The sequence below is a fragment of the Aedes albopictus genome, chromosome 3, assembly GCF_035046485.1.
Source record: "Aedes albopictus strain Foshan chromosome 3, AalbF5, whole genome shotgun sequence".
NCBI classification, from domain to species: domain Eukaryota; kingdom Metazoa; phylum Arthropoda; class Insecta; order Diptera; family Culicidae; genus Aedes; species Aedes albopictus.
The window spans coordinates 308,123,998-308,149,847 of NC_085138.1; the positions used below are offsets into that span (position 1 = coordinate 308,123,998).

Here is a 25,850-nt window from a genome sequence, read left to right on the forward strand (position 1 = left end):
TCGAAACATTGCTACATTGCCAGTACCGCAACATTAGGTACTACCACAACCAAGGGAACGATTACCCTACCGCGTAAATTCACTGTTTAATCCAATTTAATTACGCAACTTTTACAGCACACCACAGGAGTCTAATTGGTGCGTTTATCTGCTATCTTATTTGCAAAAAAATATCGTCACCGGTGGCAATGAAGTGTCCTTGAATAATGTGCATTATTTGCCAAAAAAAAATCTCTGTTATCAACCGAATCACAAGCTCTGGCAATCATCCCATTTTTATTGTACTTGACCTTGCAGCTTTTGTATTTTGGCACACCACCATGGACAAACCATATAAAAACAGCCAACGGTTTCCTCGAACATTCAGTAAACTGCGAAAATGGCTTACAAAGTGGTACTACTTGTCTGTGCACTGGTCCAGCTCTCAACGGCCGCGGTCGAAGTACCTGGCACGTTGGTGAAAAGTTCATCGGCTCTATCGTTTTCGCCATTTGCCGCAGCAGCGGAACCAACCTGTGATGGATACAGCGTTTACACCGTGTGCGCAGATTGCAACAACGTACTGGTATGCATGGGAGCAACCAGTAGCAAAAAGAACTGCACCGCGTCGGCTCCAGCTACACCGTACTGCATGAACGGAGCATGTTCAGCATCGTACGACAGTGTCGGAGGATGTACGCCTTCTGGAGTAACCTGTACCGGAGTTGGCTTCTTCCCGGATCCCAAAGTTTGCCAGATCTACCACTACTGCGAAGCCATTGATGACGAGTCTTCCGTCTACGAATGTCCACCAAATTACGTGTACAATGCGGAAACCACTCTCTGCAAGCAAAAGGTCCTGGCGGCGGATTGCGTAACGGTAAAATGTGACGAGACCAAGATATTCGTCGCCTATGGCACTAGCAAGAAGTACTACGCCTTTTGTACGTTCGAGAACAGTGTTGCAACGAACATTCAAGTGCTCAAGTGTCCCGATAACTACAGCTTTGATGGAAGCAATTGCGTGTTCAAGTGCCCAGGAACGGGTAACTATGCGCACATGGATCCAAATAAGTATTTCCAGTGCTATTACTCTGGAGCTCAGCTGATTTACATGGTCCAGAGCTGCTCCACTGGAAAGACCTACGACAAAGATCTACGAGTCTGTACCACTCCGAAAACAACTACTGCCCAACCTGCTGTAGAAGAGTAGGAGTGTGTTGCGAAGTAACGATCCAGTCGAATCGCAGTATTTAGAAATAAGCTTTGTAAATGATCATTTGTATAAAATGAATTCAATAAAAAGTCGTCAAGAAAAATGATGAAAATTACTAAATATTTTATATTTCTCTTGGTTTACAATCCGCAATTTAAGGAGCAATCACTAGAATAAAAACTATTGATGAATAACCCAACTTGTCGGCTCTGCTTTATGTGCCCAACAGAAAGTCCAATACCATTGATACATTAGATAGAATACGTGGATTTTATGATACCGTAAAATGGGGTAACTTTGATAGTTTTTCAGCGAATTTTCTTAATATTTTTACAAGTAACTGTATTTTCCCGGGTTTTATATTTTTAAAACAAGTACTGGGGTATCAGTTATCAATTACAATTGAAATATTCGATAATCTGCAATATTTTGGGTAACTTTTAGTTTTTCATATGAGCGAGAATCAGATTTTCATTTTGGGGTAACTTTGATAATCCCCTAAAAACACATAAAATTTCAAAAAATAATCACAGATTGAAATCTTAGGAGTATGAACATGATGAGAGAAGGCTTGTGGAATACATCAGAAAGAATTTTTATATCAAAACATTGATTTTTTACTAAATTCTGCATATAAAAATGAGTTTGCGGAGTACTGAGTGCAAAACACAATGAATTTAGCTGTCAAAATCATTATCTTTGTAAAAATATATGCTTAACGGTACATCAACATATGATTACATACCATTCATGGTGAGTTTTCTTTTTTGGGTAGTTTTTTAACGTTTTATTAACAAATTTTGAACAACACATATTTATCTGCATGAAATTACAAGGGCATTGCATACTTTTAGGCGTTTATCAATGTATGGAGATTTACGTCCCAATTTACAAAATTGCTTCCATTTCGTAAAAACACACTTCGTTAAGAGATTCAAGGCCAGATTTGGAATCGTCTATGATGAATCTATCGAGAATAAGAGTCCAATCATTGAAAAAGTAGTTGTAACGAAGTCCGAAAGCAGATTGTTTGAAGGGGTTGATAAATGACAAAAATATCAACAATTTTTATTTTTTGTCCAAAAAGCTGTATATAAACTAGGTTTTAATGAAAATATGTCTAAGATGAACTTTCATATGTATAGAATTGATTTACGTTTGCCTTTTTCCTAACTGGTTGAAGAAATCATAGTTATAAGATAAACTATACAATGCCTGCCGCACTATCAAAGTTACCCGCATTATCAAAGATACCCCGTTTTACGGTAGTTATGAAAGAAAAATTGAGCGATATTTTTGTGCTCATGATGACGATTTTGGTTAGTTTCGCTCATAAACGAAGCGTAATAGTTATAGTCTTCAAATATGTAGTACTTAATACGTTGTTGGTAATTGCTTCAAGAAAGTTGCAAAGTTCATGATACTAATTCAAAACTCGTCATTGTTTTTGATGTTCTCCCGTCACGCTCTACTTTTTTTATGTTCTTCTTCTTCTTTGTTATGGTTCTACGCACTGGCACTTGGCCTGCCTCGTTATAGCTTAGTTTTCTTCCATAGTTTTTAATTGAAGGGCTTTCTTTTCCTGCCATTGCATGAATTTGAATATTGTGTGGCAAGTACAATAATACCACTATGTCCAGGGAGTCCCGACCGGTACGGGAATCGAACCCGCCGTCTCCGGATTGGCGAAACCTTAACCACTAGGCTAATCCTTCTTGAAGTAAAAATGTTTAATTTTCAATTAGAAAGCATGAATTGAATCTTCTAATAAAATCTAGTCGTTTAACCCTCTAATACCCAACCCCGCCTTTAGACGGGGTATAGTTTGAGCATTTTTGAAATTTTTGTTTCATGGACAATCAATGTTATTATATTTTTGACTGATATTTAGGACTGTTCTGTATATCTCAAAATAGTGTTTGTGCCTTCTAAAGCTTATTTATATTTTTTGAAAACCGTTAAAAAATTAATGTTAGGGTCACCTTTCAAAAGTCATTGTTTATTTTGTATTGAATTGCTACAATTAACACATTTTAAATTATTCTCAAATCATTCTATTATAGTTAAATAGTTTAAGGGAGTCGAATACACTTTGAAATGAGTTTCCTTAAAATTACACAGAAAATAAAATTTTCAATGAAAAAAAAATAAAAATATTTCAACAATAATCACAAAATCTCAAAATGTTTTCATCTCAAGAAATCCGTATCCAGAATAGGCTTTTAGTAAAAATATAAAAGTTCAGTCGTCAGCTAGCTCTTGTTCGATGCAGTAGTCTCTTCTGGCTGTGTCGTACCTCTCGTGTTGTGCTATTGTGTGGGTCCAACAATGGATACCGCACGCAAGAATACGCTGGTCGTTGATTTCAGCGTGCTACCTACCCGGCTCAATGCGGCACAAGTGCACAGTTTTCTTGTGGACAAAATTAAACTCGACATCACAAAAGTGAAGAATCTACAGCTACATAGCATCCGAAAGCATGCTCTCACCGAGTTTGGTAGTATGGACGCAGCAGAGACATCGGCTGCTTCGCACAACCTGAAGCACTCAATACAAGTAGACACCAAAAAGTTTCTCATTCCAGTCTTTATTGAAGACACTTCTACTAATGTGAGAATTCACGATTTGCCACCCGGTATGCCAAATGCTGTCATTGCAGAGCATATGAAGCAATACGGACGTGTGAAATCTGTTGTACGTGAACTGTGGAAGAAATACTTCCCTGGAACACCCAACGGAGTTCGTGTAGTTCATATCGAACTGGAAAAGCATGTTCCTTCATATATCCAAATTCAGAATCAAATGAGTTCGGTGTCTTACCGAAATCAACCAACCACTTGCCGAAGCTGCTCACAACGTTCGCATCCAAACATGAAGTGTTCCGACGCAGTGAAAACGAAGAAGCCAAGTTACACCACTGATACTGGACCGTTTGGATCATTGCAGCGGCAAAACGATCTACCACACCAACCAACCAACGACAAGGCTGACGACAAAGCAGAACCAGCGAGAGAAACAAAAAGGAAACGTGATGCTATAGAAACACAAGAGTCTGATATAATCGAAATGGACTGCGCAGTTGAACAGACCGATGGAGATACAATGCCGACGAAGGGAACGGAGGAATGGACTGTCTATCACTGCCGAAAGCTCGATCAAATTATGGAAGAAAATAAAAAGTTATTTGCAAAATGTGACCATGTACTTAAGAAGAAATAAAGTTAGCTTAGAGAAGAATGCCCCTAGAGGGTAAAATCTCTTTAAAGTAAAAAAAAAAATATATATATATATATATAAAAGTTTGGGTATGTTCAAAAAACAAAAATTAGAAAAATCAGAAACCGAAATTTACAAAATCGAGAATTAAAAAGAATCATCTTCCAAAACATGTTTAAATCGATTTTAGATGACGAAAAATAATATTTAAATCAAAAACAAAAAATTGGGTATTAGAAGGTTAATATGGTGGTTGCCATGTAATTAACAACTAAAGAACTTTTTGGCAGCACAAGTTTGATCATCGTGTAAAACGTACCCATGCAGTCCTCAAACAGTACAATGAAGTGCATATTCGTCCCTACTAGCGTTGTAGTGAAATAAAACCGTCAGAAAAGCTTACTTACTCCTGGTGTTGAACGCTCATGATGGTGTAGAGGTCTCCAGGACTATTTCCCGCCATCGCCTTGATGTGTAACCAGGTCAAATTCCTGGCAACTTCTTCTATTTCCTTGTTGATGCTGCGCTGCCATGAACCTCTGCGTTTGCCTCTACTGTCACATCCTTCGGCATTCTAGCCAAACGGTTGTTTGCTGATTTCTTTCCCGCCTCTACGTGGAGTGTGACCGATCTATATCCTCCATGGCCCTGAATTTCTGTCGCATTCAGCTTTTGATGACATCGACGATAGAGTTCATCGCTGACGAACTAGCTCTGAAGCCACCATGCCCGAATTATACCGCAGGTATCTGTTGTTAGTGACTTCCCAAGTAACCAAAAGTTCCGCTTCCCATGACAAAATGCACTTTCAAGTTCCGCGAAGTTCAGATAAATTTCCAACTGGAACTTTCTGGCTGCTTAAGAGGCTATCGATGAGCCTTGCGGGAACTTCGGTCACAAGTTCCGGCAAGGCTCATTGTTAGCCTCTTAAGCAGTCAGAAAGTTCCATTCGGAACTTTATCTGAACTTCGCGGAACTTTAAAGCTGCTTAAGATGCTACTCGGAACTTTGTCTGAACTTTTAAGTTCATAGAAGTTCAGTTCAGTAGCATTGCGTTTTAATGAAGATTAAATTTATTTATTTCACAGAAAACAACTGTTTAAGCATACACGAATGAAAGACACATATGAATTTATCAAATCAATGCATACTAGACTTGAGCAAAAAAAAATGCCGCCCATCGGATTCGAACCGATAGCCGCTGCGTGGGAACCCTACGCTCTACCACAGTACTACGGCTGCAATTGAGTCGTCATCAGGTAAAGTCTGTCTTGAATCAATTTTCTGTCAGCAGCTAGTTTTGCACAAGTAACCAAAAGTTCAGATAAAAGGATACTTTATAAGCTTAGCAGCTTGTTTGAGGTTGCTCATTAGCCTTCTAAGCAGCTTCATTTTTAAGTAATTTTGGAACTTGAAAGTTCACATAAGCACGGTGGATAGCCTTCTTAACAGCTTCTGACAGAACTTAGACAAAATTCATGAAGAAACAAAAATGTGTTTTTCAGAATCACAACCCTTCTGGTGGGTTTGTGATTCACGTCTGGAAATTGCTTCTGATAATTATATTTTACATTTCGCTGCTATGTAGATTTGAACTGGATTCTCCTGCGTGATAACCTGCCGACTTACCGCTGCGCTGCTGAAGACACTTGACAAAGTCAAGCTAACTTCACTGCTGTACAAATGTGCAAAACTAGCTGCCGACAGAAAATTGATTCAAGTCAGACTTTACCTGATGTCGACTCAATTGCAGCTGTAGTACTGTGGTAGAGCGTAGGGTTCCCACGCAGCGACTATCGGTTCGAATCCGATGGGCGGCATTTTTTTTTGCTCAAGTCTAGTATGCATTGATTTGATAAATTCATATTTGTCTTTCATTCGTGTATGCTTAAACAGTTGTTTTCTGTGAAAGAAATAAATTTAATCTTTATTAAAACGCAATGCTACTGAACTGAACTTCTATGAACTTAAAAGTTCAGACAAAGTTCCGAGTAGCATCTTAAGCAGCTTTAAAGTTCCGCGAAGTTCAGATAAAGTTCCGAATGGAACTTTCTGGCTGCTTAAGAGGCCAACAATGAGCCTTGCCGGAACTTGTGACCGAAGTTCCCGCAAGGCTCATCGATAGCCTCTTAAGCAGCCAGAAAGTTCCAGTTGGAAATTTATCTGAACTTCGCGGAACTTGAAAGTGCATTTTGTCATGGGAAGCGGAACTTTTGGTAACTTGGGCTTTTATCTGAACTTTTGGTTACTTGGGTTGCAGCTGTTGAATGTTCTCACCGATTCTCTGGCTTTCAATATGAACCGACCTTCGCTTAAGTTGAAGTCGCCGACGAGGATCTAGATGTCGCCGTTTACGCGTTTTTTTTTTACGCGGTCCACGCCACGTGTTCCCCCATTAAAGCTCACCTTATAATATATCCTGAAATCCGCTGAAATCCTCTGAAACATCTGATACATATCGTATTCACCCATTAGAGCTCACCTTATACGTCCTGAAATCCGCTGAAATCCTCTGAAACATTTCTGAACCCTCTCTAAAACGTTCTGTAATTGTTATTTGAAATGCTCTAAAACAGTGGTGCTCATCCTGCGGCCCGCGGAGTACTTTAAGACGAATCGAAATTTTTGAACGATTAAGGCCTGTATCCGCAATAATCGGGACACAGAAATACAGCTGAAACTCTGCAATAGATACATTAAAATTGCTCAAATTTGGCCAAATAACATTTTCATATGTGTTCATTTCACCTACAAAATTTCAGTTGAGTCGGTGCAGTACTTTTTGTTGTAGCAATGAAAGAGTAGAATGTGCGGCATTTTGTACAGCCCCTAGTTTTGCTAGTCAGCGCTGTAACTTTTGAATTTGGCAAACGAAATAGCTGAAATTTTGAACACAAATCTCTCAATCTACATTTGTAACATAGGCAAAATTTCAAAAAAAATCGATGCGGTATTAACAATTTTATAGTCGAAACATGTATTGGGACTGAACGTGATTTAGCCCCTCAGACAGCAATTAGTCAGCAACCTTTATTGTTTCGATTGTACTTTTGGAAGTACTATACCAATAATCATCAAATTTTGCAGGCATAATATACACATAATCAACTACCTTCTATGAAAATTTCATGGAAATTGGCAGAGAAATTCAAAAGTTATGAATAGGCAAATATTTCACATGAAAAACACGAGAAATTTTCACTAAGATTCACCCCTATCAACACCAGTGTTTTGCAAACCAATTGATCAAAGTTGATGAAATTTTGCAAGAAAGTGTCTTTATAAGTATCATAACTGCTGACGAGATTTCATAATTATTATCACAGAACTAAGAACTGTAACACAAAAGAACCAACTATTATGCGAATTAAAATTGGTCATAATTGTACAAAATGCTTAAAACCATGTCTGTTTGTTTTTCATCCACAATTAAAAGTAATGCATCGATTTATATAAAATTTGGCACACATAATAAACATGCACCGAAGAGTTCTCAGTCAATTATTTGGCCAATTTTACCGATTCATTACAGAGCTACAGCTGTACTTCTGTGTCCCGATTATTGCGGATACAGGCTTTATTTGAAATAACTCGATAAATTTATTAAGATATAAAAAAATATGCTGATCAATTTTCACAGTGTTGAACACAAATTGAATGATAAATAAACAAAAAGAACAATCCGTTCTGGTAAGATTCGAAATCGCAACTCCGAAATATATCGGCATTTCAGCTAAGTCACGAAGCCAGCTTATAGTTATTTATAAGTGGAACGAATCTAATGAAAGTTTGTTAAAAATGTAATCCTGATTCATTTGAAAATTAGTTACAGATTTTAGGCGTAGTCAATGCAACGCTGAGCAAACATAAGAAGAACATAAAAACACAAAGCACGAAGTTTTTGACAAAATTCTCAACAAATCTCAACTTGGTTGCCAATATTGTTTAATTTCCACTGTTTGTTTAAATTTCTATTATAAGACTCACTTCTTCTTCTTCTTCTTCTTCTTGGCGTAACGTCCTCACTGGGACAAAGCCTGCTTCTCAGCTTAGTGTTCAATGAGCACTTCCACAGTTTTTAACTGAGAGCTTCCTCTGCCAATGACCATTTTGCATGTGTATATCGTGTGGCAGGCACGAAGATACTCTATGCCCAAGGAAGTCAAGGAAATTTCCTTTATGAAAAGATCCTGGACCGACCGGGAATCGAACCCGTCACCCTCAGCATGGTCATGCTGAATACCCGTGCGTTTACCGCCTCGGCTATAGGGGCCCCTATAGACTCACACATTTTTCGAAACAAAACTTACAAATCCAATTTGCAGTGTTCAAGCGAAACTCCTGAACGATCTTGAAGAAAAAAAATCTCAGGCAAGATTCATAAAGCGTCTCCTGTGCCCTTTTGAAGAAACTTTTGGATACATTTTTGGAGAAACTCCAGGAAACATTATTGGAGAAAAAATTTAAGCAACTCTAAGCGAAATATATGGAGAAACTCAAATCATCCTGGAGAAAATAAACCTGAAGAAACTCAATGAGAAAGTTATGGCGATACTGCATGGAAATTATAGGAGCATCTCCTAGAAAAATGTTTTGGTGCCACTCTAACAGTAATTTCTTAAACAACTTTTGAATAAATTCCTCGAGCAACAAAAAGAGAATTTTCAGGAGTAACTACAAACAAGATTCCAGGACCAACTGCATCAAGACACAAAAGATGCCTAGAACGCCTGAGGAAAATTCAAACAATAAATTTTAAGCAACTTATGCAGCAACTTTAGAAGAAAATGTTGAAGAAACTTCCGGAAACAATTGTTAAAAATCTAATTTTTGAAGAAATTTAATGATGAAGTATTTGATCAACTTTAGAAGAGACTTATGGAAAGATTTAATAAAATCTTCAAGAAACTCCTGGAAAATTTTCGGAAAAATCCGGAAGCTTTTCTAAGAGAAATTCTTGGATACGATTAGGGGTCGTCCATAAATGACGTAGCTTTTTAGGGAGGAGGGGGGTGTTTGTGATTTTGTGACGAAGTGTGACGATGGGGGGATAGGGGTTTATGATATGCTACGTAGCTTTCTACTAAGCCTATTGAAAAAAGTATTTCGTAATTAATTTAATTTTTACTTGCATTAAGTATCATTATCCAGTAAATCAAAGAAAAATATATTGCATGGTTTTTTTTTTCTTTCTCATTAATATAAATAACAAATAGTGGACATAAATGCTAGCTTCCTATCATAAGACATGCAGCTATCGGATGCAACAACTGTATCTGAGAAAATGGTTTTGAAATCCTGCGTAAAGAACAATGTATTGTGTATACAGAAAAGTTTCAATAGTTTGCTGCTTGCTATAGGGCACTGCACACCGCTAAGGTTGCAAAGAAAAAAAGTGTTGGCATTATTTGAGGAGTTCCTTATATAGTTTCTACAGGACTTCCTCGAAGAATTCTTCCAAAAATTTCTTGAAAAACTCCTCTAGCAGCTAAGGAATTTCTCATGGTGTTCTCTATAGGTTTCCCGAACAGAAAAAGGATAACATTACCACAGGAATTCCCACAGGGAATTCCAGAAAAAAAAACTTCTGAAAACATTTCAAAAGAATTTGGAGGAACCTCAGAAGGAACCCCTGAAGGAAATTCCACAAGAATTTCAAAAGGAACTCTTGGAGGAATCTTGTACAGAAATCATAGAGAAATTCAAAAAGAAATCCCGTGAGGAGTTCCTTGAGAAATTCCAGATGTAACTTTTGGAGAAATCTTGAATAAACTCCTGGAAGAATCTCAGAAGAGAGTCTTAGAAGGAACTCCTGGTTCAATTTCTGTAATAAACACGGAAGAAATTTTTGATGGAATCCCGGAAGTGATTTCTAAAGGAATCCCGAAAACAACTTTTGTGGAATCCCGGAAGATATCCAGATAGAACTCCTGGTAAAGTCTAAGAAGAAAATCCTGGAGGAATTCCTGAAGGAACTATGAGAGGAATGCCACAAAAGTTCAGCTTATTGGACATAATGGTTAAATTTCCCCAACACGGGAGGAAAAAAATGGGAGGAATCCGTAAAGAGATTCCTCGCGGAATTCTAAGAGATCCTGGATGAATCCTGGAAGGAGTGAATGCAGGGATACCGGAAAAAGTTCCCGGAAGAGTCTCGGAAAAAAAAACCTGAATAAATCCTAGGAGAAAGTTCTCGAGGAATCCCAGAAGAATCCAGGAAGGAATCCAAAAAAAAACTCCTGGAGGAATCCCAGAAGCAACTCCTGGAGGGATTTTGAAGAATGCCGGAGGGGTATCTTGCAGAGGTCTCGGAATGAGTATCTGAGAGAATTCCTGAAGGAAACCAAGAAGGAACTCCTGGAGGAATCCTGAAAGAAGCTTCTTTAGGAAACACAGAAAGCAGTTCTGATAGAATCCTCAAAGAAATTGAGGTTAGAATTACTGAAGAGATGTCCGAAGAAACTGCTGGTGGAAGAGAGGAGAAGAAAACTTTGAAAGAACTCCTGAAGGAAACAATGGATGAACTAAAATAAACTCAAAAAACACCCGGAGAAATCTCAGAAGGAACTTTTGGTGGAATCTAAAAAGAAACTCCAGAAGGAATTCTTGGAGGGATCTCTGAAGGAAGTGCTGAAGGAATTAAAAAGAGAGGAATTCTAACAAATGGGAATCCCTAAGGAAGCTCCTTGAGGAATTCCGGAATCAAGTGTCAAAAGAATTTTAGAAGAAACTCCTGCAGGATCCCTCAAATGTCATGGTGCATTTAATTTAAACTACTATATTGGGAGCTTCAACGTCCCGTTCTTCGGCATCAAGCAGAACGATGGATCGGGTGGTTTATTGAGTCTTGATGTCGGCGATCTGAACCTGGGGTCGACCATGTTTTCTTGCTTTTGTTTTTTTTTTTATAATATTCGTTAAGGAGAAACTTCAGAGAATACAAATATGGCTGCCACAATGGCTGACTTGGACCCCTACTCACGTTTTCAAGAGCACCAATCTTGAAAATTTGTAAACAAATGCGCTCGATTTGAAAAAGCTGCCTCTTTTTGTAAGTGAGCAAAGCCGGGATAAACAAGTGCGGCTTCGTTCGTCAGATTTGTGCCTCTAAAGTTTGTATGGAAAACAGGAATGGGATTTCTTGATGTTTCACCTTAAACATACAAGTTAAAATTGAAATTCGAACTTGGTTTAGTTTTTTTTTTGCTTTTTGACGTGAAAATTTTGTTGAGGGGGGGGGGGGTGTTTAACAAGCTACGTCGTTTATAGGGGGGGTATCCGAATTTGTGACGAAATGCTACGAGGGGGGAGGGGGGTATTAAAAATCGCTTAAAAAATAGCTACGTCATTTATGGACGCCCCCTTAATGAGGAATTCCTGAAGTAACTTCAGGGCAGTTCCAAAGGCAAATCTAAGAGGAGTTTTTGGAGGCCTTCCAAGAGAATTTTACAAAAACTAAAATAAACTTCAAGAAATTTCTCGAAAACCTTCTGGAACAACTCCACAAGATATTTCAGGAGAAGATCCAGCAAAACTTTTTGGAGCGATTCAAAAGAAATTCTTGTAAAAGCTGCTTGACAAGTTCTTGAAGTAGCTACAAGGCAATTCTAGGGGCAACTTCTAAATTGTTTGTTTGAATTTGAATTTGAAGCTCAAACGTTTTTTTCAACCAAACTTATTAATCTAAATTGAACTGCACGAAAAGCAATAAACTTTAAAGTTTTTCCCTTACACAAGTTCTGAACAGTTCAGATTTTTAACAAATATGCTTTAGAATTGTTCTTTTTGTTGTTTTTGTGCATCGATGTTTTATGCGGCCCGCAGGTTGATCCCGGGTCACGTCATCAGGATGTCGGATAGCAACCCGACTAAAATGGTTCTCGAGAGTCATCCGACCGGTACAAGAAGACGTGGAGCGCAGCGAGCTAGGTGGGTCAACCAAGTGGAGGACGATCTGCGGACCCTACGCAGAGTGCGGAACTAGAGACAAACAGCCATGGACCCAGTGGAATGGAGACGGCTACTATGTACAACAGAGGCCACCCCGGCCTTAGCCTGATCGGTAAGGTAAGTCTAAAACGCCTTGAAGCGTCCCTAAAAGCCCACCTGAAACATCTTGGAACCACTGAAACCCCCTGAAACGCCTTGTGCCTTTTAAAACGCCCTGAAGCCAATGCGCTTTAATGCTCATCCCTTAAAACCTCCTGAAACATTCTGGAATCCCTCGAATGCCACCAAAACGCCACTAAAACATCTCTGAACCCTGAGTACCGTTGGTGTTTTAATGGGATTACTGGAATTTCTGGGAAAACTAAATAGTATTAACGGGGTTTCAGGGACATTTCAAGGAACTTTCAAGGCAAAACAGGGTCGAAGGTGAGGATTTCAGGAGTCTTCAAAAGGGTGTTCAAGAGCGTTTCAGGGAATTTCATTGGCATTTCCGAGAGTTTCGGGGGTATACAAGGGGTTTCAGGTGACATGTTAAATTTATTATGACGATTTCAAGGGATTACTGTGGTTTCAGGGGTATTTCGAAGCCTTTCAGGCAGGGTGTTATCAGGGAGGGGTCTTAGAAATTCTCTTAAATCCAAGGTGTTTCTGAGGCATTTCAAATGGATTACGAGGGTTTAAAGGACATTTCAGTGGGATCAAGGAGGTTTTATGACCGTGTCAAAACATTTCTTGGGCGTTTCAAGGGGGCTCGAAAGGTTTTTGTTAAGGTGTCTCTTCCAAAATTTCCTGAAACTCCTCCTAAATTCCCCTAGAACCCGTACGGATCCTGTGTAACGCAATTGAGACCAAAATCTCCCTTAAATCCCCACGGACCCCATGTAACGCACCTGAGACACTCCGAATCTCCAAAAAAGCCTCCATTATGACTCTGAAACCCACCAAAAATCCCCTGAAGCTTGCTGAAATGCCCTTGAAATCCCTTTTAAAACCTGTGCGACCCCATATAACGTACCTAAGACATCCTAAACCACAGAAAACTCGAACGTAATGCCTCTGTGACCACCCGAAAACACTCAGCAACTTACTGAAATGCCTCCTAATTCTCCCTCGAACCACCCGGACTCCATGTAACGCACCTGAGACCCTCCGAAACCTTTAAAACGTCTGCTTAACAGCTCTGAATCCCGCCGAAAATACTCTGAAACTTCCTGAAGTTCCACCGAAATCTCCCTGAAACCCCATGTAACCAAGTAATGGGTTAAAGTGTATTTCCCGATGGATGATATGCTAGTTAGCGTGGGACACAAACATACATTGTACTCCTGTACACTTTTTGAGTTCCATTTTAGCCCCATATCAACTGTGCAAAATTTCAGCTCGATCGGAGAAACTATATTTTATCGCCAGCCGTTCTAAATTTTTATACCATATACTATGGAAAAAATCACTTGTTCAAAGAAAAATCGCCAAAGGCTGCCCCTTAACCCCTAAAACTACATCGATGAATGATTTCTGTTGGAAATTTTACGAGGAACAAACCCTCCGAAAACCGCAAAGCAATCTAAGGCATGTGGAAAAAGTTATTGACTGAAAACCGAGAGACATGCCAACGCTGTTTATGTAAGGAATAACAATAAACAATAAAATCTCGTCATTTTATCGATCGGGTAAGGCTTAATAACTTTTTCCACGAATGTCACATCGCTTTAGGGTCTTCGGAAGTCTGACTCCTCATTAAATTATCTACAGAAATTATTCAACGACTTATTTTAAGGGATCAATGGGTGACCTCAAGCGATTTTGATTAGTAGAAGTTAATGTTCCCCATAGCAAATCGTATGAAAAACAAAGAATGGCAGGCGCTAAAACAAAGTTTCTTTGATCGATCTGAAATTTTGCATTTTTGGACCAAAATGAAACTCAAAAAGTATACAGGGGTTGAAGTTTTTCTACTTTTTATATTTTCCCATATAAACCGTGTACCAGGCTAATGCTAGTAGATCGAACCCACATGCACATGCAAAATGGTCATTGTCAGCGGAGTTCTTAAAGGGTGGCACAGTCAAAATTTGGTCACACCATTTTTTTTATAACTTTAGATTTCGTACACCAAAACAGCTTATTTTTGGACCAGTAATGGTACATTATATGTGGCTTATACCATACAATTTTCATCAAAATCCATTAAGTATTGGTTGATACATAGATAAAACCAACGACCTGCCTTTTTAAAATTTTGTACAAAGCACTCCATAGTAAATTTTCGGCAATTTCAGGACAGTGAAGCACAATTTTGATTATAAAAATACCAATACTGCTCCGATTCTTATGAAAATTTTACAGTATAATACTATTATAAATATGTTCTTAGTTAAATTTTGAGCCATTTTGTATGAATACTCTCAAAGTTGTAGCAGTTTGAATATGAAAAAACTGATCAGGTGCCACTTTAAAAAATATAACTTTGTAACGGCTAGATAAAACTGAAATTTTTTCACAACATTTTGACATACATACTTTACGAACAGAAATTTTTTTATTGAAATCGGTTAACTTTGTCTGGTTATATAAATAAAACAGTAAAAATGTGTTCCTATTTTTAAATCCTCTTTGTACAAAACTTTAAAATTGCAGATCTCAGGATTCAACAATATCTCCGCAAATACTAAACCGATTTTGATGAAAATTGTTTGGTATAAACTGCATACAATGTCCAATACTGGTCCAAAAATCAGCTATTATGGTGTACGCAGTTTAAAGTTATAAAAAAAATGTATGACCAAAATTTGACCGTACCACCCTTTAGTTAATAACTGTACAAACAGGTTGCGGCTTATTTTTCAAAAGTTGTTGAAATCTGGAATTCGTAAGCTTTTTTGGATCCAAATTACATTAAAAGAGGAACCTCTGAGTTTAAGCCAAAAATATTGAGCTTTAGGGGTAGCGCAATCGCCTCAAAGTTTAATTGACGAGTAAAAAAAAAGGTTTTTTCACGTCAAGTGCCATAACTGTTTCAATTTTCAACTGTTTCTCAATTTTTTGCGCTTCTCGTACACCGAAGTGTACAGAAAGGCAATATGTTCACTCAAAAAACGAATTTTCGATAGAAGGCTCTGAGGGTCATGTCATTCGACAAATTAAGATGGTTTCAGTATGTGTATGTATGTATGTCTGTGCGCAAAAATAGTTCACTCATTTTTAAGGCACTTCACATTAGCCGATTTATCGGATTTGCCGGAATTTTACCGCATTGTTTGCTATTAAAGATAATTCGGATTGGTCGCAGCGTTCCATAGTTATGGCCTTTTCAGTGATCCGGACCAGCACCGGTGGAACTTGTCGTGTATAAAACTGAGCCAACCCGCATCATGCGACACATGAAACTGCGACGATTTTTGTAATCTTAAGTATGGTTGACGAATTTCATGCAAAAATGAACACTGAATATCGGAAGTACCACGATATCGGACCAAAATTCAAGATGGCAGCCTAATATTCAAGATGGCGGCAGTTTAATAGAGTTTTAAGCTCTAAAACCATGCAATATGGGTATATTTGGTATGATAGATAGATAGATAGATGTCTTTATTAAAGAGATTTTCAGCCCGAGGCATGTTTGGTGTGAGGAAGATGTCTGGAGTCCAAAAATGGTAACCAGAATATCCAAGATGGGGGTCTAAAATCCAAGGTGACGGCTCCAAATTCAAGATGGCGACTGTATAATGGAGTTTAAGGACCTGAAACCATGCAATATGGGTATGTTTAATATGGGGAAGCAGTCTGGACTCCAAAAATGTCATCCAGAATATCCAAGATGACGGTCTAAAATCCAATATGGCAGCTCAAAATTCAAAATATTAAACGATTAAAAATCTTAGGTGGCGTCCAAAATATCCAAAATGGCGTCTCAAAATTCAAGATGGCAGCATAAACTTCAAGATGGCGGCTGTTTAATAGGAGTTAAGGCTCTAAAAATGTATATGGGTATATTTGGTATCCAGAATATCCAAAATGGCGTATCAAAATTCAAAATGGCGGCAGTTTATTGGAGTTTTGGGCTCTAAAACCATTCAATATGGATGACTGGTATGGGGAAGAAGTCTGGAGTTCAAAAATGGTGACCAGAATTTGCAAGCTGCCGGACTTAAATCCGAAATGGCGGCTCAAAATTAAAGATTGCGGCTGTTTTTCAAGAGTTTAAGGCTCATTAATCAAAAGCCAGATAAACGATATGATCTCTGATGCCATGAAATGGATTGCTGTTAAACGTATGAAAGTGCGATATTCATCAACTTGTCACTTGAGTTGTGTTGACATGTGTTTTCGAAGGCACGAGAAAAGCGCCATCACCGCTAGGTAAATTAATTAGGGTTTTTTTATTAATCTCTCACAAATAAAATTTCGAATAAATTTTGACGATTAAATTTATTTTTTTCTTCTTCTTATAAAAAAATAGTTTGGGGCCCGATAAATTTTCAACCGATTGACTAATTTGAAATCTATTGGCGTGCTTTTGTAGCTATTTTTGTGGCCTAAGAATGCTGTGAATAAACTGTACCTTTCAAAAATGGTTTCAAAATGGATAAATATAAAAAAACGTTCAAAAACATATATTTTAAAAGAAAAATAAGAATTTTGGCAAAATTTTAATTGTTTACATGCTTCATTTCAGGCTTGAAGTAAAATATTTTCTTCAAATATGAAAGCCTTAAAATTAAATTGTTTGGGTGTTCTAATTTAAAAAATATTTTCGTGTTCTAAATGCGAGGATTTTTTTTTTTTGGAAAAAATCTCCACTGTATTTCGTATCCTTTATGATGCTAAGAATCTGGTTTAGAGTAAAAACTTGCAAAAAATCGCCCTTAACTCCAAATTTACATGAAACAAGCAAGTTTTTAGGCTTGTTTTGACAGTTATAGGTGAGATTACTTTTCATTACCAAAGTTTTTTTTTCGTAAAAAGACTTTGGTAAACTGTAATGTGCTACAAGTTTATTTGAAAATTAATTTGTGATAAATTCATATAAAAAGATTGAAAATCGGTTGAAAATGACATAGTTATGACACCCGAAAATTCAACTTTGAGGCGATTGCGCCAGCGTTAGATCTTAAAATGTTTGACTCAAACTCAGAGGTTTCTCTTAGGCGCTGTCCATAAACCACGTGGTCATTGGGGGGGTGTTCGGCCAATGACCATTTTGTATGGACAAATAAAAAAAAATGTATGGACTAATGACCACGCGGGGGGGGGGGGTTGAAAAGTCCCAAAAAAATGACCACGTGGTTTATGGACAGCCCCTAAACTACGTAGACTCATTTTTGGCCATCTCAGACCCCCCCCCCCTCCCCCCCCTAGTTGACTTTTGTTCACACAAAATTTTCGAAATTTGCATGGCGCGTAGACTTTGGCCAGACCCCCCCGTCCCCCCTAAGAGTCTACGTAGTTTATGGACAGACCCTTATGGTGTCATTTGTATTCAAAAGTGCTTATGAATTTCAGGTTTCTGTGGCATACCAGTTTAGCACCCTATGCGCAGAGATGCGAACCGTCAGCATCCGCGCATCATCGAACACCGCGACCTAACCGCGACAACAATATTCGCGCTCCATCAGACATCGCGACTTCGCGACGTCGCGACGCGCACGTCGTCGGTCGTCAGCGACACGAAGACTCGAGTCGGTCGGTCAGGAGAGACCGCGCCGCCGACCATCGCCCTCTTTCGCATCGCAGCAACCGGGCGGCAAGCACGTGTCATCCAAAACAGGCTGGAGGCAAATTTGCAGCAATCGGCCGAAACTGTAGTGCAGAAATTTACAGTTTCAACCACTTTTCAAAAATATGCCACAGCCTAATGTGTAAGTGCTTACACTGCGAAACAAAAATTAACTATTGGTCTGTCTCAACAGCAAACTCATGTGTTTCTGACAGATTTCGAGCCGCTGAATCCGAATTCGGGCTCATATTTGCTCCAGCACGTCACAATTTGGAACTATACCTCTATTCATAGGGTTAATTTACGATTTTGGACTTTTTTTTGACAGCAAACCATTAGGTAGGGAAATATTTTTAAGCAATCAAAGGGTAAGTTGGTCAATCAACATCTAAATGAAATACTTATGCAAAATATTTCATTTTACCAACTCGAATTTGATAGTTTTAAGCGATTTATGTTTGGTTATAATTTTCCATACAAGTCGCTCTCCAAACGTTGCATGCAAGTTTACTTACTAACATAAAATGCTTAAATCTATCAAATTTGATTTGGTAAAACGAAATATTTTGCATGAGTCGTTAATTTAGATAGGCAGCAAAACGGTGAGTCGAAAAGGAGAGCGACCAACATAGCTCTGGTCCTCACCAGTTCCTACCTCATGCTTCCACGGGTCAAGCGATGACAAAGACCACCAGCTAAGAATTGTGTGCTTAGCTGGTAGTGCAGTCTGGGCACTGTTGTCCTTCTGACTTCAGCTAGATTGAGGAGGTACGACCCGAGCGTCTGTTCACCAAAGAGGTGCGGCTCAAACAGCGTCTGTTCTGGCATCCAGCGGCTGAGTATGAAATGCTCCTCCACCGGAAGCTATACCTAAGGCAGAGATGCATTTTGAACGCTCATGTTCAGTGAGCGTGCCAAAATTGTTCCCTTCTAGCTCTCAAGAGCATGTTCAAAACTTTGAACACAATCTAGAGTACTAGATTGATCACGGAGCGGTGTTCAGGTTTGACAGGTCAGATGCGTTTTGTCTGCATTAGGAATTTGGAGGTAGGGGTTTCTTATCGGCAAGAGAGAGATTGCAATGTTTCCGAGCCCTCAGTTATTGTTCTATTAGTTGTTTCAAGATCTGGCCGGGATTCGGCCAGGTATAGTAAGAAGTGTCATTTATTAATTTACATTTCTTCGTTGCGCAATCATGCTTCCGTAGCTTACCCCCACAGGTCTCAAACAATATGCACCACATCGCTGGATGTCCTCCAAATATTTGATTTATTAAATTAATAGAACTTAAATCTTGACTCAAATTTATTATCTGTTCCATTCAGTTTAACACATTAGCAAAATCTCATCGCTCGAAGCAAAAGTTTCAGAATCTAAAATGCAGCCAAGCTTCATACAGAAAAACTTTTGATGAGCCTTGCGCGCATGAATGGTAATTGGAAAAGCCGTGGCAACTTTTGGATACATTAGATCGACCAACTATTTCATTTCGAATTTCAAATTTTGCATTTTGGTACTAGAATTTTTAACCGTTGCAGAAAGAATATCTAAATGACACCTACGGTAGCAGTTTGTTGCTACTTGTTGCTCCCTGTTGCCCCAGGTTGCTCCGTTGCTCCTAGCTACGAAGAGCATTGCGATCAGGCACCTGATTTGTTTGAACATGAACACGGCTCTCGTGAGCACAGCTTTTGAACAGAACATGAACAGAACACGTTCAAATGCATCTCTGAAGGTGGCAGCCCCACCACGGTGGATAGGATAAGGAACCTTAGGCCAACAACCTACTGTCTCCGAAACCAAAAAACCGTTACAGAAACCGAAAATGAAAGATTACGAACTGATTCAACGGCAAGGACTCGAGCAGGAACGCATAACTGCAGCATATTAAAATAAGGTATCATACCAAAATGAGATATTAGTCGGTTACCCAGGTGTTGAAAATAACACATCTTGGTATTCTATAGGGTACTGTTCATAAACCACGTAGACCAAAATTTGGCCATCTCAGAGACCACCCCCCCTCCCCCCTCGTAGACTTTTGTCCATACAAAAAATTTGAAATTTGTATGGAGCGTAGACTTTGGCCAGACCCCCCCTCCCCCCAAAAAGTCTACGTGGTTTATGAATGGCCCCTAGGTATTGAAAAAATTCCTCAACGAGTTATTGGTTTGGTGTTGAGGATTACTTGAGATATTATTCAGTATGGAAAAATCACTATTTGTATGGCAAAATCGCCGATTATTATTTAGGTATTGGCATACCTGATGTCGTTATTCACGTGTTATGCACAGAATACACACCAGTTATTATTTTAGGTATTTTACCTCTTATGCAGGGCTTCTTAATAACTCGTTCAGGTTGTAGGTATTCGGTTTTCCATACCTGAGTTTGTTATTCTTCAACTATTTTCTCCTGCTCGAGTAGCGCGAAACAACGGACAAGAATTGGAACTTGGAATGTATTAACCCTAGCCCAGCAGGGTAAACTGGCATAATTAGCCAATAAGGCATGCCGTATGAAGCTTGAGATCCCAGGACTGAGCGAAGTTCGTTGGCTGAACTTTGGAGAACACAGGTTGGCGTCGGGTCAAATTCTGCTATACTCTGGCCTACGAGGTGGACACGCTCCTCGCCACCGTGAAGTTGGTTTCCTGTTCAGCGCTCATGAAGTGGGAAACTATTGCCAAAAAATCATATCTTAAAAACAAAACAACATACATTTCTGTTTTTTTGATATGTAACGCCTTCCTGAATTTTCTGATAAAAATATAAAACCAGGGTACCTCTTTGGTCCCGAGACCATAAAAACGTGTAAAAACTAATATATTTGCATATTTTATAGTACTCTTTACATTTTAGCCCCTTTAACGTATTTTTCCTGAAAACTGCAATTCAATAGCTTTCAAACAAAAAAAAAGTTTAAAATCGGTCAACTGGTTCGAAAGTTACGATATTTTGAAAATTTTTAGTTTTGAAAAACCTTAATTTTATGGACCACTCTATATGAAAATTGGTCACCCTAATGACGAAATAAAAAAACGGGTCTAATTATTTCCGAAGAACTACAAGCCCACCAAGTTTCACGACAATCGGAGATGCACTATATCATTTTTCTATGGAATGGCTGTATATGGATGGAATAATCTGAAGTGTAATTTGTTCAAGATTGTATGGTTGTTGGGAAAGTCAAACGGGGCTCTTCGTTTAAATTGCTAAACATAAGAGATGTGATAAACCGACAGAAGTCTTCTGTATTACTAAAATAGTTAAGCTAGGTAATAATTGTCAGTATTTTTGTCTGTGACCTAAATGTCGGTTTAACGCAACGCTTGGTTTCTTAGAAAACAATAAGAGTCTGGAGTTGTTCAAAACTATCCCCAGAATAAATAAACTTAATACATCAACTCAAGAATTGTTGTTTATGACTAAAATACAACACTGGCATTCTTTCATGAACTTCTCAGGCACATCGCAAATAAACCACTATGCGTGAGCTATCATCCGTTTGCAACGTAATGCCAAGAAAAGGAAAAGAAGGAATAACCTTAATCCAAACTATTCCCTACATATGTTATCTTGACATGCAGGATTAGTTCAGCACTGTAGAGCTGTTACATTTCCAAGAAAATCTCTGCGTCTCTTGTTTATCACTTGTATAAAACCCGGAACAAAATCTACGAACAAAGCTCACCTACTAACATTTGCGCCACGACGATGCATCGTCGTCTTCCCTTTCTAATATTCCTCTATAACTTACTAAGCATCACCCAAGCCCAGCTAGATGTTCCCGGTGTAAGGCTGAACCGCAGCTCGCTGCTGCGAACATTCACACCCGGAAGCTGCTCGGACGGAACCGGGCGGACATCCGTCTGTAGCAGTTGTTCGTCACAGTCGCTTTGCTTCGGAGGAAATGCCATCGCGGAAGTACCCTGCCCGGGATCCAATCCGTACTGTAATCCGGGCAGCGTGGAAACCAGCTGTTCCAGTTCGCCCGCGGCAGGATGTGGATCCACCGGATCCCAAGTGAACGCGATCGTGTGTCCGGCTCTTGGCGTGCTTCCGGGTGAGTTTCGGGGTCCACATTTAAAATTGTAGAGTAACGACGTTTAAATTTTCAGATCCATCAAATTGCAACGTGTACCACGTGTGCCGTAACCTGCAGCAAAACTCAGACGTATATCAGTGTCCTCCGGGGTACCACTTCAATCTGACGACCAAGTGGTGCCGATCGGACCAAGTGGATCAGTGTGTTCGCATCACCTGTGGGACGACCAGTGGATTCGTGTACTACGGAAACTCCCGGCAATATTTTGCACTTTGTGTAGTTGCCAATGGTGTAACGACGCCGTACATCTTTAAGTGTCCGGATAGATCTACGTTCAGCGTGAATACGAATAGTTGTGTCTACCAGTGTGCCGGACAGGGTAACTTTGTGAATTCCAATGACCCGTCGAGCTTCTACCAGTGCTATTTGGCCAACGGAAGCTATGTGGTGACGCTGCAAAGATGCCCGACCGGTACGGTGTTCAATGAGTCATTGCAGTATTGCTCTTAGAAATTATATAAAAAACAAGAAAAAAAAAGATTTATAAAAATATATTTGCATTCAGTAGTGTCATCGAGGTTACCTCAAGTAACTCATTGAGTAATCAACTCTTCAGATAAAAAACATGTTTATTACTCTCAATAAACTATGAAAAATTTCTAAGGTTCTACGAATTGTTGCGTTTTCATAATAACCTTAGTAAGTTGTCCTTCAAATATTCTTTCATTTTTAGAAAAGATTCCGAAAAAATCTGCAGAAATCTACAAGAATTCCTTCACTAATGCTTTCAAAAAATATTCCAAGGAAGCATTTAAAAAATATGGTCAAGGAATCTTTAAGAAAACTTTTCTGTAATCGCTTATTTTTTTTCGGGAGAGTTTGAGAAAATCTTACAAAAAAATCTTCCGGGAATCCCTTCGGAAATTTCTCCACAGATTCCTGCAGATAATTTCCAGGAATTCCATTTCTCCAAGAATTCCCTTTAAAAACCATCTATTTGCAGGCGGGTAGAGTAACCATTAAGGATTTTCCAAATAAATATTTCAAAGATTTTGAGAATGATGTTCTTTGGGAATCTTCGGAAGTATTTCTGGTGGGATGGAGGAATTTCAAAGGAAAAGGAAGGGTTTACAAAGGAACCTTTGGACGAATTTCTAAATATTGTCCGCAAGTTTTTTTTTGGGAATCGATAGATGAATTTATGAAGGAATTCCTGGAGGTTTTTTTTCCAAAGGAACTCATGGAGGAATCACTGTTGAAATCTATCCACTTATCCGCGAGTGGAAATGAGCTTCAGCTTGAACTTGAACTTGATTGACCGCCCGTAAATGCAACTTTAGTATCGCCAGGCCAGCTACACTCACACAAGGAACCAATGAGATTATCTGCCGGGGACTAGCAGGCATCTTCAGTGTGTGAGTGTTGGTGATCTTCTAATTTTAGGCGAAAATGACGCCTGCTACGTCAGGTTGCAGGTGAATGTGGGGAAGGGGAAGAAAGTGATGATTGCAATCGTTTGTATCCACATCAGACCGAATGTACCTCTACGTCTGTACAAACTCATGCGGATGTCGGAGTGTTGGTGGGATATGGTTGGCAGAGGGTTCACACATTGGTGCGTGGATGCCAGGCGTAGGGTGATGGATTAGTGCTTTTATTACTATGAAGCTAAAGCGGCCCAGTACGCTTGATTGCGTAATATGTGGGCGTTATCTGATAGATTGACACTGTGCTGTGAAAGTTGGAAGGAAGGGAAACGGATTTTTAACCGTTTCTGGTTCTAGCGATGGCTATAAACATGAGTTGTATATGTAGAGAGGAGAGTATAGAGAATGTGGATAGAAAGATACAAATTAGAAGGAAAGAAACGAGCCAGGGATTGAACCCAGGACCTTTTGCATATGAATCAGAAACGGTAGCCAATAGACCACCAAGCCCGCGAGTAGAAATGAGCATAACTAACCGGTTCAGATTTGATCGTGTCTTGGGGATCAAAATCAGCTGGTGCCACCGTACTGCTGGTGAGCGAAGAGATGATTAGAAGGTTGAAACCGTTTCGATTTTGCTCCAGAAATTTCTTCGGAAATTCCTGTATAGATTCGTCAAACAAATCTGTCAGGATTGTTGAGAAAATATATAGAAATCCGTTATAGAAATCTTCAGAAATGAATCCTGGGCTACAGTGATACATATTGCCCATTTTACTGGCATTTTACCAGGTTAGCTGGTATGTCTGAAACATACTGGAAAAACTTGTAATTAGAAGGCACGAAATGTTGCTAATTGGCAAATTGAGAGATGCAATTTGTGAAAAAAAATCGCGTTCTGGTGGGATTCGAACCCACGACTCCGTATTCGCTAGACCGGTGCTTTAACCAACTAAGCCACAGAACAGGAAATGGTTCTGTAGAATAGAAAGCCAAGCTGACTCCGAAGTCGCACCGTGAATACTCCTATTTCACAAACTCATCTCTCTTTTCTTTTTTTTCGGCTGTTCGAGTCCGTATGAAGTTGATCATCAATATTAACTTCTTTTCTCGATCAGCCTAGATAGCTGTGTAGTGTCGGTAGCGATTGTCTCAATTGGCTAAGAATAACACTACGGACCGCCTGTTCCGGTGGTAAGAGTCCACCAACAGGTGACCCCTAATTCATGGTGTGATGCGGCTTTATGCTTACCGTGCCTAGGAATGAATGGCTAGGGGGGTCTAATAAAAACCTAACCGCTAACGGAACCTGTGGAGTACCAGGGCGCCCTCCACAGTATGTAGCCCTTACTGCGCTAACCGGAGCAATGGTGCAGTGGACCTTGTGTTTTTCCGAGACAATCAGCTGCCCTTCTTTAGTCTCACTTGAGGCTAAATAAGGGCGGGATTATGAAGATGTTGTTAATTAGTTTAAATTTTCACCTATATGGTTTCGCATTATGCGATTTACACAGTGTATTCTGTGTATCCTCGCCTTTGGCGTTTTCCAATCGATACCGATTTGGTTTTATTGTTGCTGTTCTTTGTTGTGCTGCTGTTGCGAAGAGTTTAATCTTACCTAGTTTGGGTAGTGGCTACGGTTAGGATAGCTCAGATCAATCTTCAGCATAAAAGAACAGCAACGATCAATCTTTGCAGACTTATGCAAAATGGTACAGCCCAAGTGGCCTTGGTACAAGAACCTTACTTTCGTAAGGGAAATTTCTATCTAGGAAACCTTGTGAACCCGGTGTTTGCCACTTTCAGTAAACATGAAATGGCAAACTCGCGTGTCATGCCTCGAGCCTGTGTGCTTGTCAACAACGCAATAGTTGCTACACTCATCTCTGAACTAACCACCAGAGATGTATGTGCTATCACAATTGATGTATCTGTTGGAAACCTCAACAGGAAATACGTCTATTGTTCTGTGTATTTACCACATGATGAACCATCCCCTACGGATGCTTTCAAACAAGTCATCGCATACTGCACTTCAAAAGGCCTTCCGCTAATTGTTGGCAGTGATGCTAATGCTCACCATATCATCTGGGGCAGCTCAGACATTAACTTGAGAGGCTCCAGTTTGATGGAGTACTTAAGTAGTACAGATCTTGCATTACTTAACATAGGCAACCGCCCAACCTTCATGGTATCTGCTAGAGAGGAAGTGTTAGATATAACGCTTTGCTCTAGCAGAATTAGTCACGAGCTGACCAATTGGCATGTGTCAGATGAAGAATCTTTATCTGACCATCGC

At 39.3% G+C, this 25,850-nt stretch overlaps 2 protein-coding genes across 2 annotated transcripts; both read left to right on the forward strand.

The window, feature by feature from the left end:
* Window positions 1-356: 356 nt before the first annotated feature.
* On the forward strand, window positions 357-1,315 carry LOC109398492 (uncharacterized). Its single transcript, XM_019670875.3, has one exon. The coding sequence runs from the start codon at window positions 380-382 to the stop codon at window positions 1,190-1,192; it is 813 nt and encodes a 270-aa protein (XP_019526420.2). The 5' UTR covers window positions 357-379; the 3' UTR covers window positions 1,193-1,315.
* A 20,440-nt stretch (window positions 1,316-21,755) lies between these two features.
* On the forward strand, window positions 21,756-22,798 carry LOC109417368 (uncharacterized). The gene is made up of 2 exons (XM_019691468.3): window positions 21,756-22,142; window positions 22,198-22,798. Exons 1-2 carry the CDS (start codon window positions 21,794-21,796, stop codon window positions 22,632-22,634), a joined length of 786 nt encoding a protein of 261 aa, XP_019547013.2. The 5' UTR covers window positions 21,756-21,793; the 3' UTR covers window positions 22,635-22,798.
* Window positions 22,799-25,850: the final 3,052 nt, after the last annotated feature.

What these genes read in the sequence shown, in the direction of transcription:
- LOC109398492 (XM_019670875.3), top strand. Translation starts at nt 380, where the DNA reads ATGGCTTACAAAGTGGTACTACTTGTCTGTGCACTGGTCCAGCTCTCA.
- LOC109417368 (XM_019691468.3), top strand. Translation starts at nt 21,794, where the DNA reads ATGCATCGTCGTCTTCCCTTTCTAATATTCCTCTATAACTTACTAAGC. An exon ending in GGCTCTTGGCGTGCTTCCGG is followed by an intron (nt 22,143 to 22,197) that starts GTGAGTTTCGGG and finishes TTAAATTTTCAG; the next exon opens with ATCCATCAAATTGCAACGTG.